Source organism: Corvus brachyrhynchos, unplaced genomic scaffold (assembly GCF_000691975.1).
Source record: "Corvus brachyrhynchos isolate BGI_N302 unplaced genomic scaffold, ASM69197v1 scaffold114, whole genome shotgun sequence".
Taxonomy (NCBI): domain Eukaryota; kingdom Metazoa; phylum Chordata; class Aves; order Passeriformes; family Corvidae; genus Corvus; species Corvus brachyrhynchos.
In genome coordinates, this window is record NW_008238337.1 from 4144812 (window position 1) to 4168083 (window position 23272).

General features: G+C 55.4%; 1 protein-coding gene across 7 annotated transcripts; it reads right to left on the reverse strand.

Annotated features, from left to right (window-relative positions):
- Positions 1 to 877: 877 nt before the first annotated feature.
- CMKLR1 (chemerin chemokine-like receptor 1) lies at positions 878 to 15464 on the reverse strand. Of its 7 annotated transcripts, none has more exons than XM_017734865.1 (3): positions 15264 to 15464; positions 4674 to 4764; positions 878 to 4233 (listed from the first exon to the last, which is right to left on the reverse strand). In XM_017734865.1, the coding sequence occupies exon 3, from the start codon at positions 4169 to 4171 to the stop codon at positions 3086 to 3088; it is 1086 nt and encodes a 361-aa protein (XP_017590354.1). In that variant the 5' UTR covers positions 4172 to 4233; positions 4674 to 4764; positions 15264 to 15464; the 3' UTR covers positions 878 to 3085. The 7 variants fall into 7 exon arrangements, with proteins under 7 accessions (XP_017590354.1, XP_017590351.1, XP_017590355.1 ...); XM_017734862.1 differs by lacking the exon at positions 15264 to 15464 and adding an exon at positions 11545 to 11633; XM_017734866.1 differs by lacking the exon at positions 15264 to 15464 and adding an exon at positions 11545 to 11633 and having other exon boundaries at positions 878 to 4236.
- Positions 15465 to 23272: the final 7808 nt, after the last annotated feature.

The window sequence follows — 23272 nt, forward strand, 5'->3', positions numbered from 1 at the left end:
ACCCGGCTGAGGAGGCTGGAGTTTTCTGAGGAATGTGTTTTTTCCCCGTTTCCATTTTACAGACCTATAAAAATGTGCATTTTGAGCGCTCCCTGGGCGATCTGTTTGCTGCCTGTGTCAGTGGGTGACACGGGAACAGAAATCACTGGTACTCCTTGGGGGTGTTAATCCAAAGCTTACAGGGTCCAGCAGGAAAAACTCCGTGGGTTTTCCCCTTCTCTTCCCCATCCTCACCCCAAGCCCTGCCAGGATGAGGAGAATCAGGAACAAGAGGGGCTGGAACAGCAGCACTGGCGCCTGGATGGATGTTGGGGTGGAGCACTGGGAACCCACTGGGACTCCGCTGTTCCCTGTTCCCCCAAAACAGCCTGAAGGACCAGGGGCCTGTGGGGTACAGGAGGTGATGGGGAACCAGCCCTGCCAGGTGGGATGCAGACAGATCCTAGAGAGAGATCCCACAGAGAGATCCCACACAGGGACCCAACGCTGGCACTAATAATTCCTTATCCAATCTGGAATAACAGAGCCTTTGCCAGATGTGATCCAAGAGGGAACAGGGCAGCTGACATGGGCTGGGGCCTCAGCCCTGCATGTGGATGTGGGGGAAATGATGCTCCTTCAGCAGCTTTTTTTCCCCCCAAATTCCTCTTTTTTTTTCCCCCTAAAGAGCCGTTTGGTCTTTGCAGGGACAAATACAAGCGGGAATCTCCCAAAGCCCATCCAAGAGGCTCAGATCCCACCTCAGCCACTCAAACCCCATCCCTCTGCTCCTGAGCTCTTTCCACAATTCCAAATTCACCACCAGGGATCAGGAATGCACACAGGGAAGCAACTGCTCAGTGAAAAACCCTGGGATCCTTCCCACTCCATGCACCGATTTGTCTGGAAAACAGAGGTTTTTATTAAATAAGCAAACAGCTACAAAGAGGGACTCAAATATTTGGGAGACTTGGGATTCCCAAGCTGCCATTACAGAGATGATTTAACCCCAGGGTAAGTACCAAGGCATTGCTTTTTATTTTTGGAAAGCCAATCGGAGTACTAACAGATGGGCTTGGGAAAAAACAGCCACCGGAATTAGCGAGGAGCATCCCATATCCAGCACGGACTGGGAGCAATGGGGCAATGGGATGGCATCCAGTCCTTGAGACTTCATCCCACTGTTCCCACATCCAGGGCAGGCACAGGGGAGCCCAGGCTGCTCCTGCTGCTCCAAACCCTGAGCCTGAAAAGCCCTGGTGGCTGCTGGCTCCGGGTACATCCCATTCCCACTGTTCCCTAAGCAGATCCTCTGCACATTCTGTGTGTCCCTCTCACCGCCCTGTCTGTCCATCTGTCTCGTCCTTCCCATCTGTCCCATCCCACTCCTAATAGGATCCCAGCAACCTTCCAGCAGTACTGGGGGAGATGAGAAAGAGGAGCCTCCTCCCACCACCAGAGAGGCCCCGCAGCCTCCTCAGGCACAGCATCTTCCACGGGTATGGATCCTGCATGGATTTTGGGAAAAAATCTCAGTGCATCGGGGCTGGGAGTAGCCCTGGGCTTGCCCGTGGGACTTGGCGTGGTGCAGGGATGCGGCAGCGCTCCCTAGGGAAGCGGCTGGATCCCGACCCCAGGAGACACGGAGACAATCCAGGTGCCGAGTGTCCCATCACACTATGGATGATGCAGATCAAGGTGGAGCAGCGAGGCAGCGCTGGGGCAGACAGGACGTCGGATAATCCGTCTGAAATCCTGAAATCCAGCTCCTGCAGCAGCATCCGCTCTGATCCGCGATGTTCCCGCGGCTCAGTTACCGGGGCTTTACTTGGTACCTGTGGCTGGCACGATCTGCTGCATGGAAATAGCTCCCTGCTCTTCCTCGAGCTGCCTCTCCACATTTTTTTTCCATATCCTGATTTCCAAGAAAATCTGTAAATGAATATTTCAGCCTTTGTGGGCACCTGGGAGCAGACTCTCAACCGCGAACGTGTCAAACCCTGCACAGAGCTGCCCTGAAATGTCCCCAGGGCCACTGGGAGCTGCCCAAATCCAGCTCCAGGGATTCCTCGCTGTCCTGGGAGTGACACATCAATGAGGGTGACACTGGAGTCGTGGTGATGGAGCCCCAATGGAGAAGGAGTTCCCAAATTAACCGGGCGTGAAATCGGATCGAGGTGGTGGCTCAGTCCCTCCTTCACTGCAGGGATTGGTGTGTGGAGATTCCCAGAGTCTCCCAAGATGGGAGAGAGAAAATCATCCCTTAGAACCAACTGGTCCCACCAGGGAGCAGCTGGCAATGGAGCCAGTCCCCGCTGGATGCCGGAGGGGACAGCAGGTCCTCCCAGGAGCTCATTCCCAGCTCATGGACCTGTTCCTGGTCCCAAACATCCAACTGCTCTGCAGGATGCACCGTGTGGAATGTGCCCACCAAAGGGGGGTTAAAAACACATTTCAAATTGACCTTTCCCTCTTTTTTTCTCCCAGTTTTCCATGCTGGTGACCTTGTGTGTGAGCTCAATCCCCACGCTGGCAGCTGGCCCTGGGTCTGGATCACTTGGAAGGCATTTGAGACTTCCCAGTTCTTTGAGGCGGGATATTCCAACTGCTCGTAAGGACACTTCCCAAAAAAGTCACAAACACCTTGCTCTGGTACCAAAATACCTCAGGACTTGACCATGAGGAGCCACACACAGACACGGGACAGAGGAGTGCCACCAATTTGGCCATGGCAGGGAACACCCATGGCATGGGGAGACGCCTTCCCAGACATCCTCCACCCCACCATGGTGCCTCTGGAAACACCAGGAAAACCCTTCCTGAGTCAGGCAATGCAAAGATTGGACAGGAACGCCCCAAAATGTTGTCGTAGCTCAGTGCAAGGATTTTTGCAATCCCACACAAGATCAAGGGTGGTTGTGTCTTGTCCATACCTTGGGGGTTTCCGTCCCCTGCCAGCCCCCAGGCAGCAACACCAGTCAAAAATGGGCTCTAGGACAGTGGTGGACAATGCTTGACCCACACCAGGGCCACCACAGTGGTGGTCACTGTCACAGTGGTGGCCATGGCCAACACCAGGACACTCCATCCCTCCTGCAGGCTGAGTTTAGACAACTGTTGTCTCCTTCTCAGTCATGGAGGAGATCTTGGAGAAGCTCCTATGCACGATGCTGGAGTGTCCTGTCTCCTCGCTGAGGGCGTTCACCAGCCTGGAAAGGAGGGTCACCTTGAACTTCTTGAAGTCCTGGCCCATGAAGACGTAGAGGACGGGGTTCATGCAGCTGTTGGAGGCCGCCAGCGCCGTGGTGAGCGGGATGAAGATCTCAAACACGGACCAGGGCACCGTGTCGGGCACCGTCTCCAGCAGGTTCAACAGGTGGTAGGGGCTCCAGCAGAGGAAGAAGGTGATGATGATGGTGATGATGATCTTGAAAGGCTTCTTGGACTTGGCCAGGCGGTTCCGGCGCAGGTTGAAGACGATGGCGGCGTAGCAGAAGGTGATGATGGTGATGGGGAGGATGTACCCAGCCAGGAACCTGGTGATGTTCACCGTGCGGTGCCTCATCAGAGCCAGCCCTTCATAGGATTTATTCCTGGAGAGGGAAAAGTTGCTGAAACAAATCACGGAATTGCGGGTCTGTGCCGTGTCCCGGAAGACGAGCGAGGGGCAGCTCATGACGATGCCCACGGTCCAGATGATCACACAAACCCCGTAGGCCAGGTTGGTGGAGCGGTGGTTCTGGGACCACACCGGGAACACCACGGACACATAGCGGTCGAAGCTGATGGTGGTGAGCAGCAGGACACTGGTGTACATGTTGAGGATGAGGAGGAAGGAGTTCAGCTTGCACATGACCGTGCCGAAGATCCAGTGGTAGCTCATGGCCGTGTAGGCGATGTTGATGGGCAGGAAGATGTTGAAGAGGAAGTCGGCCACAGCCAGGTTGAGGAACCAGATGGCGTTGACCGACTTCTTCATCTTGAGGGTGATGATAGCGATGACGAGGCCGTTGCCCAGGATGCCCAGCACGCAGGACACGCTGTAGATGATGACGGACAGGATCCGGGTGATGTCCTTGGGGTCGTGGGACGGGTCAGCCCACACGCCGCTGCTGTCCTCGTAGGTGTAGTCCGGGTAGTCGCTGTAGTTGTTGAGGCCATCCAAGTAATCGGACAGGTTGGGAAGCGCCATTATCCGTACGAACCCGATCCCTATGATCCCGGCGGCTGGGATCTGCAGCCGGTGATTCTTCCCTGCTGGCCAAACACTTGGTGTTAATCACAGTGAGGAGAGCGGGAGGGACAATGGCCCCCCAACATGTGTGGGAATTGGGGACAGGGAGCGAAGGGACAAAGCACACAGGTGTGGGGGATCCCGTGAGAACCCCACTGCTGGTCCCAAATAAGATGCTCCCGCAGCTCCTCCCTGATTTCCACCCCCATCCGTGAGACATCAGGACGTGATTCAGTCCTTCAGCTCCACCAGGATGTGGCTGCAGCCTCATCCTGCAAAAAATGTTGATTACCCGCCTACTTCCAGGGGAAAAACCGGGATAATGCTCATCAACACCTCATCAACAGCCCTCCAATCTGCAACATATTATGGCTCTTTTCTTTTTTTTTGTCCTGAATTGGACTGAAAACTCAAAGGGAAGCTTCCCCACACACCCCACTGACACCAGGCACCCTCTCACCTCTCTCCTCTCCGTTGAGATGGGGGACAGGTGACAGTTCAGTGTCCCAGGGCACAACGGCAGCTCCCTCCACACCGGCCTAAGGCAGGAGCTGTAACATTGAAGCCAGGATCAAAGAAAGGCCACTCGCCCCCGGATGTGGGGTTAAGGGAGGAAACCCATTCAGGGTGCGGCCACACTTAACCCCGTGCAGCCTCCCTCAGCAGGCTGTGCTGGCCCAGGGACCCTCCTCACCACCAGTCTGGGGAAGGTGGGGTCCTGCCATGATCCCAGCATCTTTTGGGATAACCCAGGGCAGAAATCCTGTGCTGTACTCTCTGAACGAGCACCCAACACCAGCAGCATCCGTAGGTGCACACAAAAACTGAACGATCAGCCGCAGGTTACTATAAATAATTAAAGCTACAAATGAGGTGCAGTATCAGTTTTACACCCTGGACTCTCCCAGGGTTATTTTCCTGATTCATTTCGTACCCTGGGTGTGAAAATGAGAATTGTGGTAACCAACAACATTTGCCACCACCAGATTCCAGCCTTCATTCAGTAGGTTCAACCTGTCCCCTGGGAATGTGGGTCAGGGGGGGTTAAAACCCAAATCCCCCAAAGCCTGAGCGAGCCCTGGCACGAGGAGCAAGAGCCCCAGCATGGAGCATCCTACCCGGACGTGTCCTCACAGGAGGGCTGTGGCTCTGCCCACCCAGGGACCCTCCCTGTTCCTGAGGCGTTTCACCCCAAAGGTCTCCGAGCATCACCCTGCCGCCAGCCCTGCTTTGAAATTCCCATGGTGTTTTTGTTGGAAGCTATTGTTTCTCCCTGGGCTTTTCCTGCTGTTCCTTCCTGCCATTGCTGCTGCAGAGTCCCCGGCCAGGGGTGAAATCCCACCCTCTCACCTCCCCCTGGCCGAGCTCCGAGGGACGATAAGCAGCCAGAACAAATGAGGTTTGAGTGTAAAGCTTGGGAATGAGCTGGAGCTGGGAAGAGGCCTTGTCCCAGGAAAACCTCAATGGCCAAAGAGATGAATTAAAGTCAATGATCTGGTGGAAGGAACAGAATCAGCAGAACTGACTCTCACAGCGACGTTAATGACAATTAATGAATCGTTGCTTTATGGAACAAGGACTTTCCCCTTTCCAAAGGCAGAGCTCCAGAAGGGTTGAAGAGCCCAGAACCCCATGTCCATCCCGCCCCACCCCATTGCCTCACATCCCATCCCACTTCATTGCATCCCATCCCACCACACCCCATTGCATCATATCCCATCCCATCCCATCCCATCCCATCCCATCCCATCCCATCATCCAGAGAGCCCCAAAGCTCCCTGGACCTGCTCTACAACCCCCATGTCCACCGTGGTGTCATCCATGGGGCAAGTGAGGCACCCCCAGGGCTGGACCTCCACCCCTCACCACCAAGGGGTCACTCAGCCCCTGCTCTGGGGGGACAGGAGAAATTCCCACTCCTCTTCCCACTGTGCCCGCTTCCATGTTTTTAATGGAAAATCCTCCCCTTGTTATTATTTCCAATTGCTGGGCCTGGCGACTTTCAGCTCATTCCAAAGCTCTGTTTACTGGATTATTGATTTGAATTCTCTGTTAATTTTGCTCTGCCAGGTTGGGCAGGGATTGGCCTCTGTTCCCAGTTGGGATGAGGAAGGCAGAGAGCAACGGGAACACCAGGAATCTGCTTCCCCGTGGGATTTGGCAGAGGATGGGTTTGTTTCCAGGGCTCGTGAGGAGCAATCCCAAACTCCACAGGAGCAGCAGGCAGCTGCCAATCCCACCATGAACATTCCAGATGGGCAGCAGGAGCTCAGATCTGCTGGAAAATCATCCAACAAACTCCCGCCTGCCTCCCCAAAATCCTCCCAAAAATGGAGAGTTTCAGGGGCAGCTGCATGAAACCTCCTCATTTCTCACAGGAAAGAAAAACTCCAAAGTCTGGGACGAAAAAAAAAAGCACCACATAATACTGAGTGTGTTCACTGGTCCTCTCCGGCCTGAAAATTCCTGGCTCGAGCCAAAACCACTGCTCTCCCTTCAATCTATTCATCTTTGTCCTCCTACCTCAACAAAAACGAGCTCAGGATTTACCCAAAATAGCCTTTTCTCCGTCATTCCCACAGCTGTGTTTGTCTTGGTACCCAGGGAAGGCCGGGTGGGATTCCCGACGGGCGGCCCGCGCACCGGCAGCATCCCGGCACATACCGGGGGAGGATGAGGTCAGGGATGTTGTTCTTGGGAAGGCAACAGGAAACCGAGAGAACAGCAAAAAAATGTTCAAATCCAGCTTTTTCTGGGCGAAAAACTCTGTCCCGGCCGAGGCAGACGGGCGGGGGACGGATGTGAGCGGGGAAACGCGGCGGGATGCGCGTCCCAGGGACACGGGGAGGGCAGGGGATGCTCGGGCCGCTGGCAGCGGATTCCAGCGGGCAGGGCGATGCCAGAGCCCTGCTCCAGGAGTTTATAGGGATGGGCAGGCTGCCAGCACCGCCTCCCGCCCGCCCAGCGCCCGCGGGGCCCGGCTTTTACTGGAGGCACTGGGACAGGTTGAGGAGAACTGATAGAACCTAATCAAATCAAATCAAATCAAATTAAATCAAACCAGCAGAGCAGCTTTGGAGCACATCAGATCCTGCCTGCGCTGTCAAAGTGCATCACGCTTTGATCCACAACATGAAATGAATCCGGGCTGGGACCTGCCGGGGCTGGGTCTGACGCGCTGGGGAAACTGGAAGAACCCTTGGGTTAGTGCTTGTCCCCCCTTCACGGGACACCCCGGACATGACAAACAAATCCCCTCGGAGCAGCCGGGTCCCTCCCCGGCAGCTGCTCTGCCTTCTCCTCCTTGGAGCACTTCCCTTCCCTCTTTCCATCCGTGGTTTCCAAGCTCCCAGCGCACCCCAAACCCCAACCCGCTTCCTCCAGGAGGTGCGGGCAGCTGCCCCCGCAGCTCCGGCACGGCTTCCCGGGAGAGGGGAATTGCCGGCAGATGATTGGAGCTGGGAGCTTTGGGAAGGGCACTGGGTAAAACGGGATCTCCACGCCCCTCTGGACCTGCTAGCACCAGACCGCACTGAGCTCTGCCACAGTCCTGGATGTCCCTGGAGGGCAGGGGTGTCTCTGGGGACACGTGGCAGGTGCTGGTCCCAGTTTCGTGGGGGTTCATAGCTCTGGCTGAGCTCGAGTCCCACCCTGCGGGCTGGATCCCAGGCATCCCATGGGATTCCATGGGCCAGATCTCATGCTCTAGGGAAGACAGATGCAAACCCCATCCCAAGCTGGCACCCGAGGCCACCCCACCCATCCCTCCGGCACCCACTGGGTATTTCCAGCCCAGGGTTACACATGAGGGACATCCCTGCCGGGATCCGGCTCCCAGGAATTGCCCGTGCTCAGGAGAGCAAGGAACCAAATGGGAAAACAGCTCTGGGTACCCAGCTCCAATTCCCCCTTCCTTTAGCCAGCGGTTGCCATGGCCACAGCTGCCACAGGGATGATGCTCCTCAGCATCCCACTCCCCACCAGGATACCCAGAATGGTCCCTCATCCCTCGGTGTAAATCGACCACCAGCCCATCAAAAGGGGGTTTAGACCTCAAATGCCAAGCTCCAGCCTGCCCAAAAGCTGCTCCTGGCAGTGATTCCAACCCTGCCACCACCTCTGACCCCTCTGTCCTGCTCCAACAGGCTGGGAAAGGGGCAGGGATATGGGATGCTGTGGGAGCAGCAGGAGCAGGCTGAGAACGCGCTCCTGCCAGTGAGGATCCGGGCTGGAAGTTCTCCCAAACCTCCCCCTGGAGCAGCTGGAGACTCCCAGGGCAAAGGGAGGGGGCTCAGCCGCAGGGGAATGAGGAGGCACAGAGCTCTGCTCCAAGAACAGTGGGAAGCTTGATCCCTACCTGCATCCATTCAGACACATCCCAGTTGTTCATCACGGATCCGGGACCCCCACACCCGGCAGCCTCCGGCATTCCCAGCATCCCGGCTGAGGCTGCTCACCCCGCCCGTGTGAACGGCACAGGAAAAAGGGAATAGCTGGAAAAGGCAGCCTTAAAAAAAGCTGCTGTGCCCAGGGTGGGACAGAAAAACATGAGTCAGTGTTTATCTGGGCACAGCCGGCCAGGCTGCGCGGGACGGGTCGGGTTAGGATGGGATGGATCCCATGGATCCTCCTGGCCACAGAGTGGGGTCACCCCCATGGGCAACGCGCCCCAATCCAGCCAGAAAGTGGCGTTTAACCTCAAAATTCGGGTCGTGAAAGGCCCCTCCCAGGGTGAAACTCTAGCAGAGGAACCCGGCCTTCCCTGGCACGAAGTGTTGAAAGAGCCACTTCGTTCATAAAATCCTGGCCTTTTGCTCCATCTGTTTTGTTCTTGGGAAGGTTTGAGGATTGAAGGGGAAAACTTTGGGTGTTTGTACCTACACAGGCAAAGATTTTCTCTAAAAAAGGGCAGTTTGTGCTTCTGAGCTGCTTAAAACCACTCGACTTCCAAGATAATAAAAATTCTTTCATCTCCTCTGCTCTCTTCTTTTTCTAATAATCCGAGGTTTTCTCCTGGCACTTCTCAAGCAATAAAAAACCCAATAAAACTCCCTTTTCTGGAGCATCCTCCCTGCTACATCCCAGCAGTCGGGTGAGGGTGTCCATAACCATGGCTTGGGTTTCATCAGGGCACAAAGCCCTGGGGACATTACTCGGAATTTGGGGTGTACAAAGGGAAAGAAACCCAGAAAAACCAGAAATAGGGCTGCGGGAAGGACGTGACCCTGCAGGGGATGTGGCATGGCCGGGGAGAGCAGACTCAGCCCCCCACCCCCCCTCCCGAGCGAGGAAGTCACCCCGGATCCGCGGGAGCATCCTCCCAGCTGTGCTCGGCGTCCCCAGCTGAATGCTGATCAGCACGGCAAAGAAAAGCCACCCTGTTCTCCCTGTCCCCAGGCAGGGGACACTGCCACACTGTCAGGACATCAGCCCCCCCCAAAGTCACAGCCAGCTCCTCTCCCTTCCGTGCTGTTTCCTCACCCCGCAGGCTGCAAAGCCCAGCTCTGAAAGGGGTGGGGCTTTTAGGGGAAATTAGAGGGTTTGGGGTGAAGGACAGCAGGGATCCCAGTGGTCCCAAAACCGCTTTTATAACAACAGGGGAGGAAAAAACCTCAAGTGGTTGCAAACCTCCAGCAAACCCCTCCTCCCAAATCCCTGTAAAAAAATATAAATTAATAAATATACATAAATCCAGAGGGGTTTACCTGAGCTGGATAAATCCCCACGGAATTTTCAGCATTTAGAGGCTGGATCAGACATCTCTGCTTGTTCTACAGCCCCGTTAGGGCTGGCATGGGAATGGCCCTGGGCTTGTGGCTTTGGCATCCAGCTGGAGCTGACACGGATACTGCCGGCTTTTCTCATCCCGAGCAGACGCGCATGGGATGGGAGGATGAGGAAAATAAACGCAGCCCGTGGAAGAAACCAGCTGCTGGAGTCAGCAGAGCTCAGGGGGAAGGGGGAGAATGTGGAACTTGCGGAGAGTTCAGCTGGACACAGAAGGGGATGTGGCAGGAGTGACGTGCCCCGTCCACCACAGCTCCTGTGCTGCCCACAGTGGCTTGGGAATCTCCTGGGAGCCCTTGGGAAGCATTTGGGGATCCCTCGCTGTGAGCACAGCCAAAGGGTCCTCTCAGGCTCTTCCACCCTGGCTGCCCCTCATCCCTGTTCTCCAGGACCCCCCAAATCCATGCCTCGCTCCTGGGATGCTCCTGGCCTTGCACACGCAGGAGAGGGGAAACCCAAAGCCATTCCTGGGGTGCAGGAAGGTGCCAGGTCCTGCCCATTCCCAGCTTTCATCCAGCAGCGCGTTCCCAGTGAGGAAATCGGCCTGTCCTGGTTTGCACTGGGACTCCAAAGAGGAGATCACCAGCCAAGGGCCATCCTGACCTCCACCCTGTACCTGCCAGGACCTGGAAATTGCTGGCGGCATCCACGATGCAGCCAGTGATCCGGCATGAGCTGAGCCTGGATGGACACAAATCCCTGCCCTGAGCCTGGATGGACACAAAAATCCCTGCCCTGAGCCGGGACAGCCCATCCAGAGGGAGATGGACAATACCTGGGGCAAAAGCTTCACCATGCTGTGACAGAGCTTCACCTGCCAGCAGAGTCCCCACCTGCTCTCCGTCACCAAGATCCATGAGTTTTCCAGCTCTCGGCTTCAAGGGACAAATCCCAGTTTCCTCAGAGCTGGAAAACCACCACCCAGCTGTGATCAGGGGACAGGGGGTGATGCTAGCAGGGAGCTCACTGGGGACACATGGGGACATCAGGTGGGGACATTGACCCCGTCCCACGTGGACGAGCTCCCATGAGAGCCGAAAAAGAGGAATCAGAGCCACTGCCAGCTTTGCACAATTCTGTGTTGCAACATCCCTGAGCTGAACCGGGGCTGGAAAAGTGCTGATGTGGGGCGCTCCAGGGAAAGGAGAAGCCCCAAAAAGCCCCGATGTGTGAAGCAGGCAGGGATGTGCCAATCCTCCTGTGGAGCCAGGCTGGGTGGCTCGTGACCGGCTCCCTGACGTCCCACTCTTCCCACAGGCTCGCAGGACTCCTGGAGTTCCAGGATATCCACGCTTGTGGCACCTGTGGCAGGTCCCCAGCAGGATGCAGAGGAGCAGTGCCCCAGGACAGCGGGAAATGCAGCCCAGAATTATAAAATCCATGAGAAACACGGCTGGAGAGTGGCACGGGCTGGATCTGTCCCGTCGCTCTGCCAGCAGGTCCTGTCCCATCTGCTCCCGCAGTAACACCGCCAGCGCTCCCAGTGACACTCCCCAGTGCTCCCAGTATCCCCCACCAAGCCTTGCAGTGACCTTTCCCAGTACCTCGCGTGGTGCCAACGCTCTCCCGCTGCTCCGTGTTGGGCAGGACGAGCTCGGGGTGCCCGGGATGCCAGCGGGATCCCATTCCCAGGCGGATCCCGGCGCGCCGGGACCAGGCACAGGCACGGTGCCGCTCGCCGCCGGTTTTAAGGGAGCGGGGAGGGAGTTTCATCCATCACCAAAGGTTTTCTTGGCAGCGCGATGCTCGGCGAGCAACAGCTGGGAGAGGGTGTGACTCCGGGAGCTGGGAACGCTGGCCTGGATCACAAGCCAGAGTGAGGAAGCAGCGAGCTGCCTCCCAAGGGGCCTCCTTTCCTGTGCCGTCCCCTCGGCCCGGGGCACCCCGCCCCACGGAGGGATAACGGAGCCCAGAGCGCTCCGCAGGGATGCTGCTCCAACCGGGAGCCCAAGAGGAGAGGCAGGTGGCTGCCAGCCCCCCTCCCCCGGCTGTGCTGTCCCCACCCTGGGTCAACCGCTGTCCTGTGCTCCCCCCACCGCCCCCAACTCCTTCCAAGACGTTGAGTCACTTCCCTTCGGCAAAATCTGGCTCCCAAACGCCGCTCCTGCTGCTCAGGGGCTGCTTCTCCCGATGGATTTCATTAGCACCAGGATGCTGCAGCTGCTTCCAGGCAGCCCCCCCAGCCCGCAGAGGCTCTGTGGTGGCAGCTCTGTCACCCCCGGCCCCTTTAACACCTGCGAGAAAAGTTCTTTGGGGGGCACAGAGGAGCTGGGAGAGGCTCCGGGGTCCCCCGGGTAGGAGGGACGGGAAAGGCTGGATGAAGGGATGGGGTTCAGGGGGACAAACAAGAGGTTTTTTGGGGCAGCCCCCCCAGTTTGGAAGCACTGAGCAGCACAGCCCCCACCCACACAGAGCAGGAGGTTTGGATAACCCCCAGCTTGATGTGGCACCGGGAAAATTCCTTCCCTCCCCACGCAGCTCCCAAGCCTCAGCCATCCCAGTCTCAGCGTTCATCCCAGCAGGGTAAGAGCCAGTGCAGGGGTTGGGAGTGAAGGCAGCACAAGGAAACACGAGGAAATCTGGCAGTGATGCCCCCTGACCCTCCTCCAGCCTGGAAAAGGAGCAGGATTTGCCCCATTGGGACACCCCAGCATCAGCTCAAGCGACACTACCCTGGGTTTGCCACCAGCCATGCCAACCCTCTCCCCAGCAGAGAGGAAGCTCATCTATTACAGGAGATTAATTGAAATTAATTAATCACCCTCAGCTGCAAAGAGAGGCCCAAAAGCATCCTGAATCCAGGCAGCAAGGGAGAAAACCAACCACAAACCGATGGGATTTCCTTTGGTGTGCCTGGAGTTAAACCGTGCCACCAAGAGATGCTCAGCCCAGGCAGTTCTGGGTGGCACCAGCCACGTGCTGGCACCTGGGGGCTTCCCAAAACCACTCCAGGGCCTGGTGGGGCTGGGAATGCTCAGCCAAGGGCTGACCTCGGGACATCGTGCCGGAGCAACGACCGAAATCCCGGCAGCTCCGAGGGGTCCGGAGCCGAGACCCGGCACAATCCCAGTGTTCCCAGGAAGGCCGAGCTCTGCAGCCCCACAGAAGCAACCCCTCCCTCAGCACTGCCTCCTTTCCCAGGCACCTGCCACTGCCCCGTGTCCAGGCAGGATGCAGGATCCTGCTCTCACACTTGTGCCAGCTAACTCCAGCACACACTGATCCCTGTGTTTAGCAAGATGAAGGGAAAACACGCTGACTTTGGGATACGATTTCCCGTTCCGAGCGTTTGTGGGTTGGGGTTTCCCTCCCTCAGCAAAGCCCTGCCGGCAGCAGCGCCTGCGGAAGGACAAATCCCTATTCCCGGGGCTGGAGACGGAGCGGGATCGCTGCAGGAGCAGCCGTCGGGAACAGCAATCCCAGCCTTTGGCAGCTGCCATGTCCTTGGCAAGCGCCGAGTGCCACCCACACCGAGCAAAGCAATTAAAGCTCTAAATTGATTTGGGCTGATTAAACGCCCTGGAGCAGCTCCCTGTCGAGCCGGGATGCGCGGCCGGAGCCCGGCAGGTCCGACCCCTCCGGCTCTCGCCCTCCTTCCCTCCCACACAGGCGCTGGAAACCCGCCTGACTCATCCCGAAACAGATGTCACAGTTAATGGGGAAGAAATTGGAGGAAGGTTTCCCTCTCCGGGGGAGCTTTCTCCGACATCCAGCAGCACTTTCCCTCGCCCCCGGCAGAGCCGTGGGGACAAATGGGAATGGCTGGGAAAGGAGCTACGAGGACGCGATAGGAGGCTCCCAAATGCACATCCCAGCTCCAAATCCCGGGGCTCAGGGCTGGGTTTATGCCCATGGATAGCTCTGCCCTGCCTTTCCCACAGGGAGCTCATCCCTGGCTCCACACCCGCTGCGGTCCCGAGCTCCGGATCCCGCCACTGCTTCCCGATCCAAGTGGAAATGCAAACTCCCTGCACAAATAGCGAAGCCACAGACAGGATGTTCGAGAGACGGCTCCCGTTCCCTTTTTTCGCTGATTTGATACAACCACGGAGAAAAAAAAACCCAGTCCCAACCTTGTGCAACTCGAATTATAAATAGCCCCGGGAAGGCGGCGGGGCTGGGACCGGGCGGCCAAACCCCGCTGTGCTCCCAAGGCTGGCACCGTATCCCGCTGCATCCCACCCCTGGGATGGGCAGGTCAGGGCATCTCCGTATGGTTCAGCCCCCAAACACCCTCCCAGCGCCTTCCCCACCTCTGTTTGGCTCCAATCTTGCATCATTTCCCCCATTTTTCCATGTGCTTCCCACAGAGCTATGCCGGGGACTGAATCCAAGCGATGCACGCCCACGGGCCAAGGGACAATTCCCAGTTCTCGGCTCCCAAACCCCACCCTTGGCAGAGCAGGATTGAGGGGAACATTCCCAGGGCACAGCTGGGCCCTGCTCCATGGATTCCCCCACCCATGGCATCACCCACCCGCTCCCATGCCCACCCTGCAGTGACAGCTCCCCCCGGCAGTGATGGCAGGGCCACATCGGGAGATTTATCGGTGATTTCCGATTCCTGCCAGAGCTGCCAAGGGCCACTGACAGCTCCTGGAGCAGGGATGAGGAATTGCCAGGCATGGACACTTTGTCCTTGCCTTGGAGCTCCTCAGCAGGTGACAGACAGGGATGTCACCTGCCCAGGGATTTATGAGCAGAGGTGGCATCAAATCGTGGAACGGTTGGGGTTGGAAAAGAACTTAAATTCATCCCATTCCTTTACCTGCCATGGATAGGGACACCTTCCATAGACCAGGTTGCTCCAAGGGCCAAGTCCAACCTGACCTTGGAATAAGAAATTCCATTAATAAAACCCCTACAGGGCTCCAGGTTTGGATGCGGAGCATCCCACTGGAAAATGGGAGCTGCTGACAGGTTTCAGTTCCTTGCTCATCTTTCAGCCTGAACTCCTTCAGCATCATCCTAAAATCCTCTGGATGTGCTTTTCCTGCTGCTGGTGTGCTGAGTGAAGACACCAAACACGGATAGAAGGGAGGATTCCTGAAGTCTCCCAGCAAAAATCAGTGGGATCTGGCTGATAAAGCCCCTCAGGAAACTCCCAATTCTTTAAGGAACCAGCTGGATTTGTCTTAATAACAAGGACTTAATAACAATACATTCCTTCAAATTCCCAAACATCCATAAGGAAACCTGCTTTATTCATGATTTTTTAATAAATAAAGCCAGTTTTCCTTGCAATCAATATCTGGGAACTCACCATTCCACGGAGCAGAGCTTTGCAGGGACAAGTGTTGTGGAAGGTGACTTTGCCAATGGCCCCATCCTGCTTCCCATCACTGGGATGAGCACAGGGATTGCCCAGCTCCGGGCTGGGAAGCGGCTCCTTGCGGGAAGGCTCAGCATTCCCGCCAGCTCCAAGCAATCCATGCCTTTTTCGGGGTTTTTTGGCCATGGAGTGGCTTTGGTGCAGGTTCCCTGGGCTCCAGTTTCCCTGGAATTTATAAAAATAACAGCAAAATATGATTTATTCCTGAGCCTTTGCCAGGCTGGGACTATTTCTGGAACGAGGGAGTTGCTTGGCGGTGCCAGGGAGATGTGGGGGTACCTGTGTCCTCATTGGGGTCCCCCACAGCCCCTTCCTGGGATGGATCTGGATCATTGATCCCAATATCCAGAGCTCAACCCTGGGCTGGATCCCATCCTTTCCCATTCCCAAAATACAGCTGTTATCTAAGAATTATTGAAATAGATCCAGAAATGCAGGGATCTGTCCAGAGGGTGCTGTTGATGGAAGCCAGATCCAGAATTTGTCTTGGAAAGCAAAAACAGCCGAGCCCAAAGGGAGGGAAAGCTGTGCCATGGAGAAACGGGAACATTCCTTGTCACAATACAAAGGATTAATGCTCTGGCTCAGATGGAAAATTTAACCTATGGATTCAATTAAGGTTCCTCACAGCCTGATTTAACCTGGCTGGAATTGGGGGATCCATAAAACTGCACAGCAGGAAGAGGCAGGAGCATCCCTGTCCATGAGGGATTTGGGGAAAGCTGGGAATGGGACAGGATGGCCACAAGCAGCTGGATCCCAGCACTCCCAGAGCACCAGCACGAGAAAATAATGGATTTTTAACTCATGGATTAAAGAAGAATCTCAGTTTTGTTCCCAGGAGCGCAGCTCACCTGCAGGTGGGATCTTGGGATGCGCCAGGGCTGGATCAGGATCCACTCCAGGGCCAGGGCTGGCACACAACACGTTCCTCAATGACCAACCAGAGATCACTGGAGTTTATCCAGGAGTGATGGATGCACCAGCTCCCAGCCACACTGGTGACACTATGGGGACATTCCAGCTCCCAGCTCCAGCTGGAAGGAGCCCAGCATTCCTCCCATCCAGCCCCACGAGCGGCTCTCTCCATGTAAGAACCCAACATCAGGAGAACACCCAGCTCTGAGTTTACAGAAGCAAAACCCTCTGTTCATTTCCCCTCTGGGAGGGGTTGTTACCCTTTGGAAGATCTCAGTCCTGCCTGGACACATCAAATCTCCATAAATTCCAAAGGGGATTCATGGCTCCCACCTGGGACTGGCACAGTGCCTCACTCCTGCCACTTCTGTCCCTGTTTAAAGCTGCGCCACGATTGATGCTCACCCACCGTGGGATCCACCAGGTGGGAAATCTCTGGGTTTATGGTCGGAGATTCATTTATGATAAATTAATTCCATGGCAGAGAGGGAAAACCCCTGGCGTGGGTGAGGATAGAGCCTCTGGCAGGGATTGGCAGCTCCAGCACTTCCCATTTTCCTCCAGTCCTTGCTTCATGTAACTCTAATGAATTCCTGATTTTTATTCCCTAAACATAACAGAGGGAATCCCTGTTATCCATGGCCTGGAGAGGATGGAGGAAATCCCCAGCACTGCTCCTGGCTGATGGAAAATGGAGCTCACATGGAGCTGCTCCAAGGAGGATTCGGTCATTGGAAAAACCTTATAAATCAATGGGGATAAATTGAAAATTCCAGCAGGACTCCACATAATTCATCCACTCTCCTATAAGACTTTTTGGGGAAAAAACAGGTTGGAAAAAGGGAATTTGGGGTACCTTAGCTGGATGCAGCTTCCCTGGCACATCTGGCTGGGGAGAAGATGTCCGAGGAATTAATTCTGTGTGGAGATCATTGGAATGTCAGAAGACCTCTGATTTATCCCCGGCCTTCAAGTGCAGGAATTAATTCTGGCCACGGAATTCTGGCTGCTTCCAACGCCAGCAGAAGCTGCCTTCAAGGAGCAATGATGGGGCCGTAATTCCCAAGGGAAAGCTGAAGCATTTCCCTGGATATCCCACCTCGAATGTGGATGCACCAGGGCATCCATCACTCCCAGCCTGGCATCTTCCCAACCTGGCAAATCCCCGGCACCGCCGGTGAGGAGCTCCTGCAAAACAATTTCCCTGTGGAAAACAGGGAGCTAATGGGATTGAGGGGAAGAGGAATGAGAGGTTGGATATAAGCAGACCCAATTAGTGGATGGGACAATTAAGAGAGAGGTGGTGGCATACTGGAGATCCCAAATCCCTGGCTCCCACGGCATCCCGGGAGCGGGCGCTCCTTGCTCGGAGGATCCCACGTGCTCCTCTCCCATCGTTGCTCCTGGAAAATTCCACCGTGAAGGATTTAAACGAGTCATTTATCAATTAAATGTGCCGCTCTGGCAAATTAAAAGCTGTCCTCTTGTTTAATTAATAGGGCAGCTTTAAATCTGACAAATTAGGGAGCCTCTTGATGAGCTAATTTGTTAATTAATGGAAGCCTGGAGGCTCTTCCCTCATTAGATGTTGGCACATCCTTGAATCCAAAGCGCAGCTCCTCCTTCAGGACCCCCGGGCTCTGACTGGGAGCAGCCCTGGCAGTGAGTTTGCCATGGGAGAGCTCCTGGCATGGCCCTGGCTTCCTGGGATTCATGGCAGCAGCACATTCCCCCTCCCTTTCCCTTTCCTTCGGGAACATTTACGTCCCTTGTCGAGGAAAAGCATGAGATCCTGCGGCCAAGCCGCTGCCAAACGGAGCCCAAAGCTGCTCCAGGATGGAAAGAGGGAAAGAAATTGATAAAAAATGGGAAGAAAAACTTCTGGCCCTGTCCAAGGATCTGTGTGGGGTGGGAATCAGCGCTGTGGGTGGAGGATCTGGAGCTCATCCCGGCAGATCCGATGGTGTCCCTGGACACTCAGCAGTGCTACCAACACCCGAATCGCTCCTGCAGGGAAAGTGAATCCCCCAGCTATGTCCAGGCTCATGGATCAGCCCTTTCCCCCATCCCAGATGGCCACAGCCACCCCCAGCAGCCCTGTGCCAGTGCTTCCAGTACAAACCAGTACCAGGATGGTGCTGAGGCCAGGTGGGCTCCAGGAGCTGCTCCAAACGATGCCACGGAAAGAGGGAGCGCAGCAACCCCAGGACAGGGATCCCAAAAGGAGTGTTGGAGTCATCCCCAGTGAGAGCAGGACCAGTAACACCACAAAGAGCAGTGAGCTGGGATAAAAATCCCGCTGCAAGTCCCGCTCCACGTTAAAAACCAGGAACGTGGATTCCCGAGCTCGCACTAAGGACCATTCCCCTCCAAACCAGACTATCCCAGATCCCATGGAGCAGCTCCCTCGTTTATTTTTAGCCAGCAGGTCCTGCTGCACTCATCAGTTATCAAATAAATATGGGAAACCAGGAGAGGCACCCCGAGACTCTCTTATCTCTGTTTTCCATGGAGTGGCAGTTCCTGGGATGTGTTTACTCTCAGCCTTTAAAAAGCAACCCCAGGTTCACTTTCTACCACAGGAGTCTGCCAAGTTTCCAGCTTTCCCTGGATCTTATCCCACCCAGGCAGGTCCTGGAGAGAGGGCACAGCTCAGACCCCAAAGCTGCAACAAAGGATCACGGTGAAAGGCAAATTCCTGATGGATTTTCCACAAACGCTTGGCCCAAAAAAATCACATCACTGTTGAAGCTGCCCCTACTTGGGTGCCTTTTCCAGGAGGACAAAGATGGTTTGAGCTCTGGCTCTGGCTCCTGATCCATTCTCCAGGAATGCCAGGAACAGGGAACTCAGCTGATGCTAGTTCCGGCTGGAATGTGACCCTCAAACACTTTTCCCAAGGCTGCTGCATCTCCTATTCCTGCCCTGTGCATCCACAGCCTCCCTGCTGACTCCGGGGCACATTCCCACCCTCTGCTGTGATTCCCAACATATTTTGTGCTCCAGTCCCTCAGAGAAACCCCAACTTCGACAGCTCCAAGGGTCTCTCTCTCCTCCCCACAAGAAGTGGCACTTCCAGAGCTGTGTTTTTATCCCATTTCAGCAGCAGGTTGTGCTGGAAGTGGGACAGAGAGAAGCAGATGCTTTTTCCCCGTGGTTTTCCCGATGCATTTCTCCTTCCACAGCTTAACATACCTAAAAAGAGGGGAAAAAAACCCCAAAAAAACCCTGGAATAATATTTACAAGCTAATTAGGCAGAGGATTGATTTGAACATCACTGGAACACCAGAAAAACACCAGCTGAGCTGGGAATGCTTGGGCTGGTTTTCCATGGAAATTAAAATTGTTACAGGCTGCTGGTGGCAGGGAGCTGGAGCCATTCTTTGGGAGGTCTGAGCACAGCCCTGAGCCTCTTCCCACCCCAGCAGCCTCCTGGAATCACTTGCTTTATCTCCAATTCGTAAAATGCCTGCCAGAGGTGAAGGAAAAGGAATCTTCCTTCCCCACAGGAGAGCAGGATTTGAATTCCTATGCCATGGGATTCAGGAGAAATCCAAGATATGCTGGAAAGAAACACCAATTCCTTTTGATTCCTCTTTGTACAAACCCCAGCCAGAATTCCAGTTCCGGTATCCCAACAGATTGCACACCAAGGAAGCACAACATGGAATTGCTTCTCCTTCCATTCCTCACTTCCCAGCGTTGCTCCTTCCTGCCTTGCCAGACCTCAGCCCTGCATTTCCAAGGCTCCCAGGAGTGGGATGGAGGCACCTCTGGAGCCCCTGCAGGTCTCTCCTGATTTTTCCATGCTAGTGGATCATTATCCCAGTTATCCAGTAGGCAGCAGCTCGTGTTTGGAGCACTGCTCCCCTGCCACTCGGGAATTATGGATCTACCCAGCAAAGGCACAGGGAAATCATTGTTTGTTTGCTGCTCAGGCCTCTGAAATTCCAGGAGAAAATGAGATTTCTCTTGCTTGCTTTAGATCCTGGGGTTTTCCCCCCCACTTGCTGGACTTATTTCCAAATTCCCACTGCTCCTGTTCAGCTGCCAAGCGCAAGCAGGGAGCTGCCACTGGCATTCCTTTTGGGAAGGGACAGGGAGCCTGGCACCTGCCCCCTCCCAGTGCTCAGGGAGATTCACACCCAGCTCCTGTTCCAGCTCAGCCTCTTCCTGTCGAAAGCCACAAAGCCCAGCTGGGGAGATTTAACATTCCAACTCCAAAGGAATTCAATCCAGCCTTACAAAGGGAAATGTTTCCCAACTCCGAGTTTTTGAAGAGCGCTGGAGGCACCTGATAAGGACGGAGTTCCACAGACAGGGGCTGCTCCCTGCTGGCAGGGGGAGAGGGGAGCCTGGGCTTTAATTTAAAGGAATTTTGGAAGATCCATTTTATCCAGCAGCGCGCAGGAAAATTAACAGAGCACCCTGGGAAGCCGGGAATGACTCAGGCTCTGCCTCCATATTTCCAAGAGGGCTCTCTGAGCTCTGCTGAACAGCACAGGTTGGCAAATCCATTTCTTCCATTTGCAAATCCATTTCTTCCAACTCCTTGCTCCCACGTGTAGGTGTTGAGGAGTGGTGCAGAATTCCAAGGCCAGAGGGGCTCTGTGATTCCTGAAGGATCATCCACCTGCTCTGGTTCCCATTTATCACAATCAGCACGTATCAGGAGTCATTTGCATATCCCAGGCTCTGGGAGCCCTTGGAAACTCAGATCCATGGAGAAGCAAAACTTGAGTGGCAGGTGGTTATTGAGGCCTCCAGAGCTCCTGGTTCTCCTCCTGGGACTTAGGAACTTAAATAACTCTTGAGTTTCAGGAATATTCCCATTTTCAAATCCTGCAGAGTCCCTCCCAGGCAGCCCACACTGCCTGAAATGTTGGAATTCAGCCCGGAATCAGGACATGAGACCTCCAGCAGCTCCCCAGCACCTCTGCCAGGACACAGCTGCATCCCCAGCATCCCTGCACTGCCGTTGCCATGGTGACCGAGCATCGTCCCCTCTCCTGCCACCTTTAAGGCAAAATGTCCCTCCACGGCACAGGACTGTCCCCAGACCACTCCCAGATGGCCTCTCCTGCACCCAGGACATCCCACAGGACATCCTGGTCCCCCAGGACAGGGACTGCTGCCCGCGAGGAATTTCCTGGGAATTCCACCAAGGAAAAAAATACAGGAGGATCCAGTGATTCCCACACCTAAACAGGCAGGGTTTAAAGTGAAATCCAAGCAGGGAAGAGCTCGAGGCCATCCAAGACCAGCAGAGGATCTCTGAGCATAGAAAAGCTTGGGGCCACCGCTGTCCCCATCGCCGGTGGCACTGGGAATCCGCAATCAGTGCCACACCCCCGAGTGTGCCAGGCTGCTTCCGTGCCCTCCCAAATCTCCCCGGGACACCTGCTGAGCTGTGACAGCTGTCAGGGCCTAAGCAGGGGGCGAGCTGAGAAGCTTAAAGGAAAAATAGCTCCTTTTGTAATCTGCTCCCACAGCACTCCCACCCTCCTGCCCGTTTTAGCCCTCCTCGTCCTACATTGGAGCCCTGGAGACGGGAAATGGGTGGAATTGTAGCTCTTCAAGGCTGTGTCATGTGAAGGTGTTCCCCCTGCGTGTGGCTGTGGCAGGAGAGGTGTCTGCCCTGATCCCTCTGCTCCTCTGGCGCCTGGGAAACATCACGGAATCAAAGAATGGTTTGGGTGGGAAGGGCCCTCACAGATCATCTCGTTCCCTGCCATGGGCAGGGACATATTCCTGATTCCAGGAATCCAACCTGGGCCTGAAAGAAGCAGCACTGATGTATCTGCCAGATCCCATCTTCCAAATTCATGCCAGGGAAGATGATCCCAAGGATCAGCCTCACAGCCACGGAGCTGTGCAAGCTTCGGGAGGCACCAGCGCTGTGCCTCGGGCTGCTGTCACACCCGATCCCAGGAATCTCTGAGCGCACAGACAGGCGGATTTTATCCCAGCACAAGCAGTTCCAGAAGGAAGCCAGGGCCTTACTCAACCTCCAAATATGTTTTTCAGGATCAGTGCCTCCAAAGGCAGAAGGTGGGAAGGTCCTGGAGAGGGAATGCAGCAGGCTGGGGTGTTTCCATGGAGCAGCGAGATGAGTCAGTGCCATCTGCCGGCTGCGGGGACACTGCCGCTCCCAAATCCATTGGATAGACAGGAATAAACCCCAGCTTCACGACAAAGCTTCCAGCATCCCTCTGGAACGCTGCTCCAAATGCGAATTCCCCATAGGATCCAGACGGGATCCTTTTGGCACAGCCGTGTCCAGCTACATCAAGAAGTCCCAGGATGACCCAGCAGGGCTGGGAGTTCTTGACGTACCCAGGCTGCAGCTCCAGCATTCCCCAGCTCTTCTCCTTCCCACCTTTGGGATCTCCCTGCTATGCCTGACAGAGCCATGCATGGAAATCCTCGAACTGGCCCGGATCCATGCTGAGGAAGAGCTGTGGGAATGCCAAGGATCCGCAGGGTCCCGAGGGATGATGTGGCATCGTCGGCTTCTGCCTCAGCTTGGACCATTCCAAGGGCACCAAGAGGCATCAAAGCTGGGATGAGACACCAGGAATTCCTGGCCATCCCTGTTGTCCCAGTCTGCTGGATCAGATTTAATTCAGGGACAGGTTTGAAGTGGGTTTCGAATTTTTAAAAGGAAAACTCATCCCTGCTCCGTAATTATCCCGTATTTAAGTTTAGGAGCCAGATCCCTGGCACTGAGGGAAACACACGTTTCTGTTGAAGCTTCCTCTTGGAGTGAGGAGGGATTTGCTTGTCCTTCCAGTGCTGATTATCCCCCAAAGTTCTCTGCAGGCATTACCAGGCTCAGGCAGCTCCAGCTGGCTGGAGGACACAGCAGTTTGGAGCTGCAGGGATGGCCTGGGGCTCCGTGGGCTGGAGGGATCCCAGAGCTGATCCCTGTCAGGCTGATTTAGGGATGATGGCTGATCCGAGCTCATCCAGCTGCTTCTGCCAATCACAGTGAAATCAATGAACATCTGAGGGAACACCA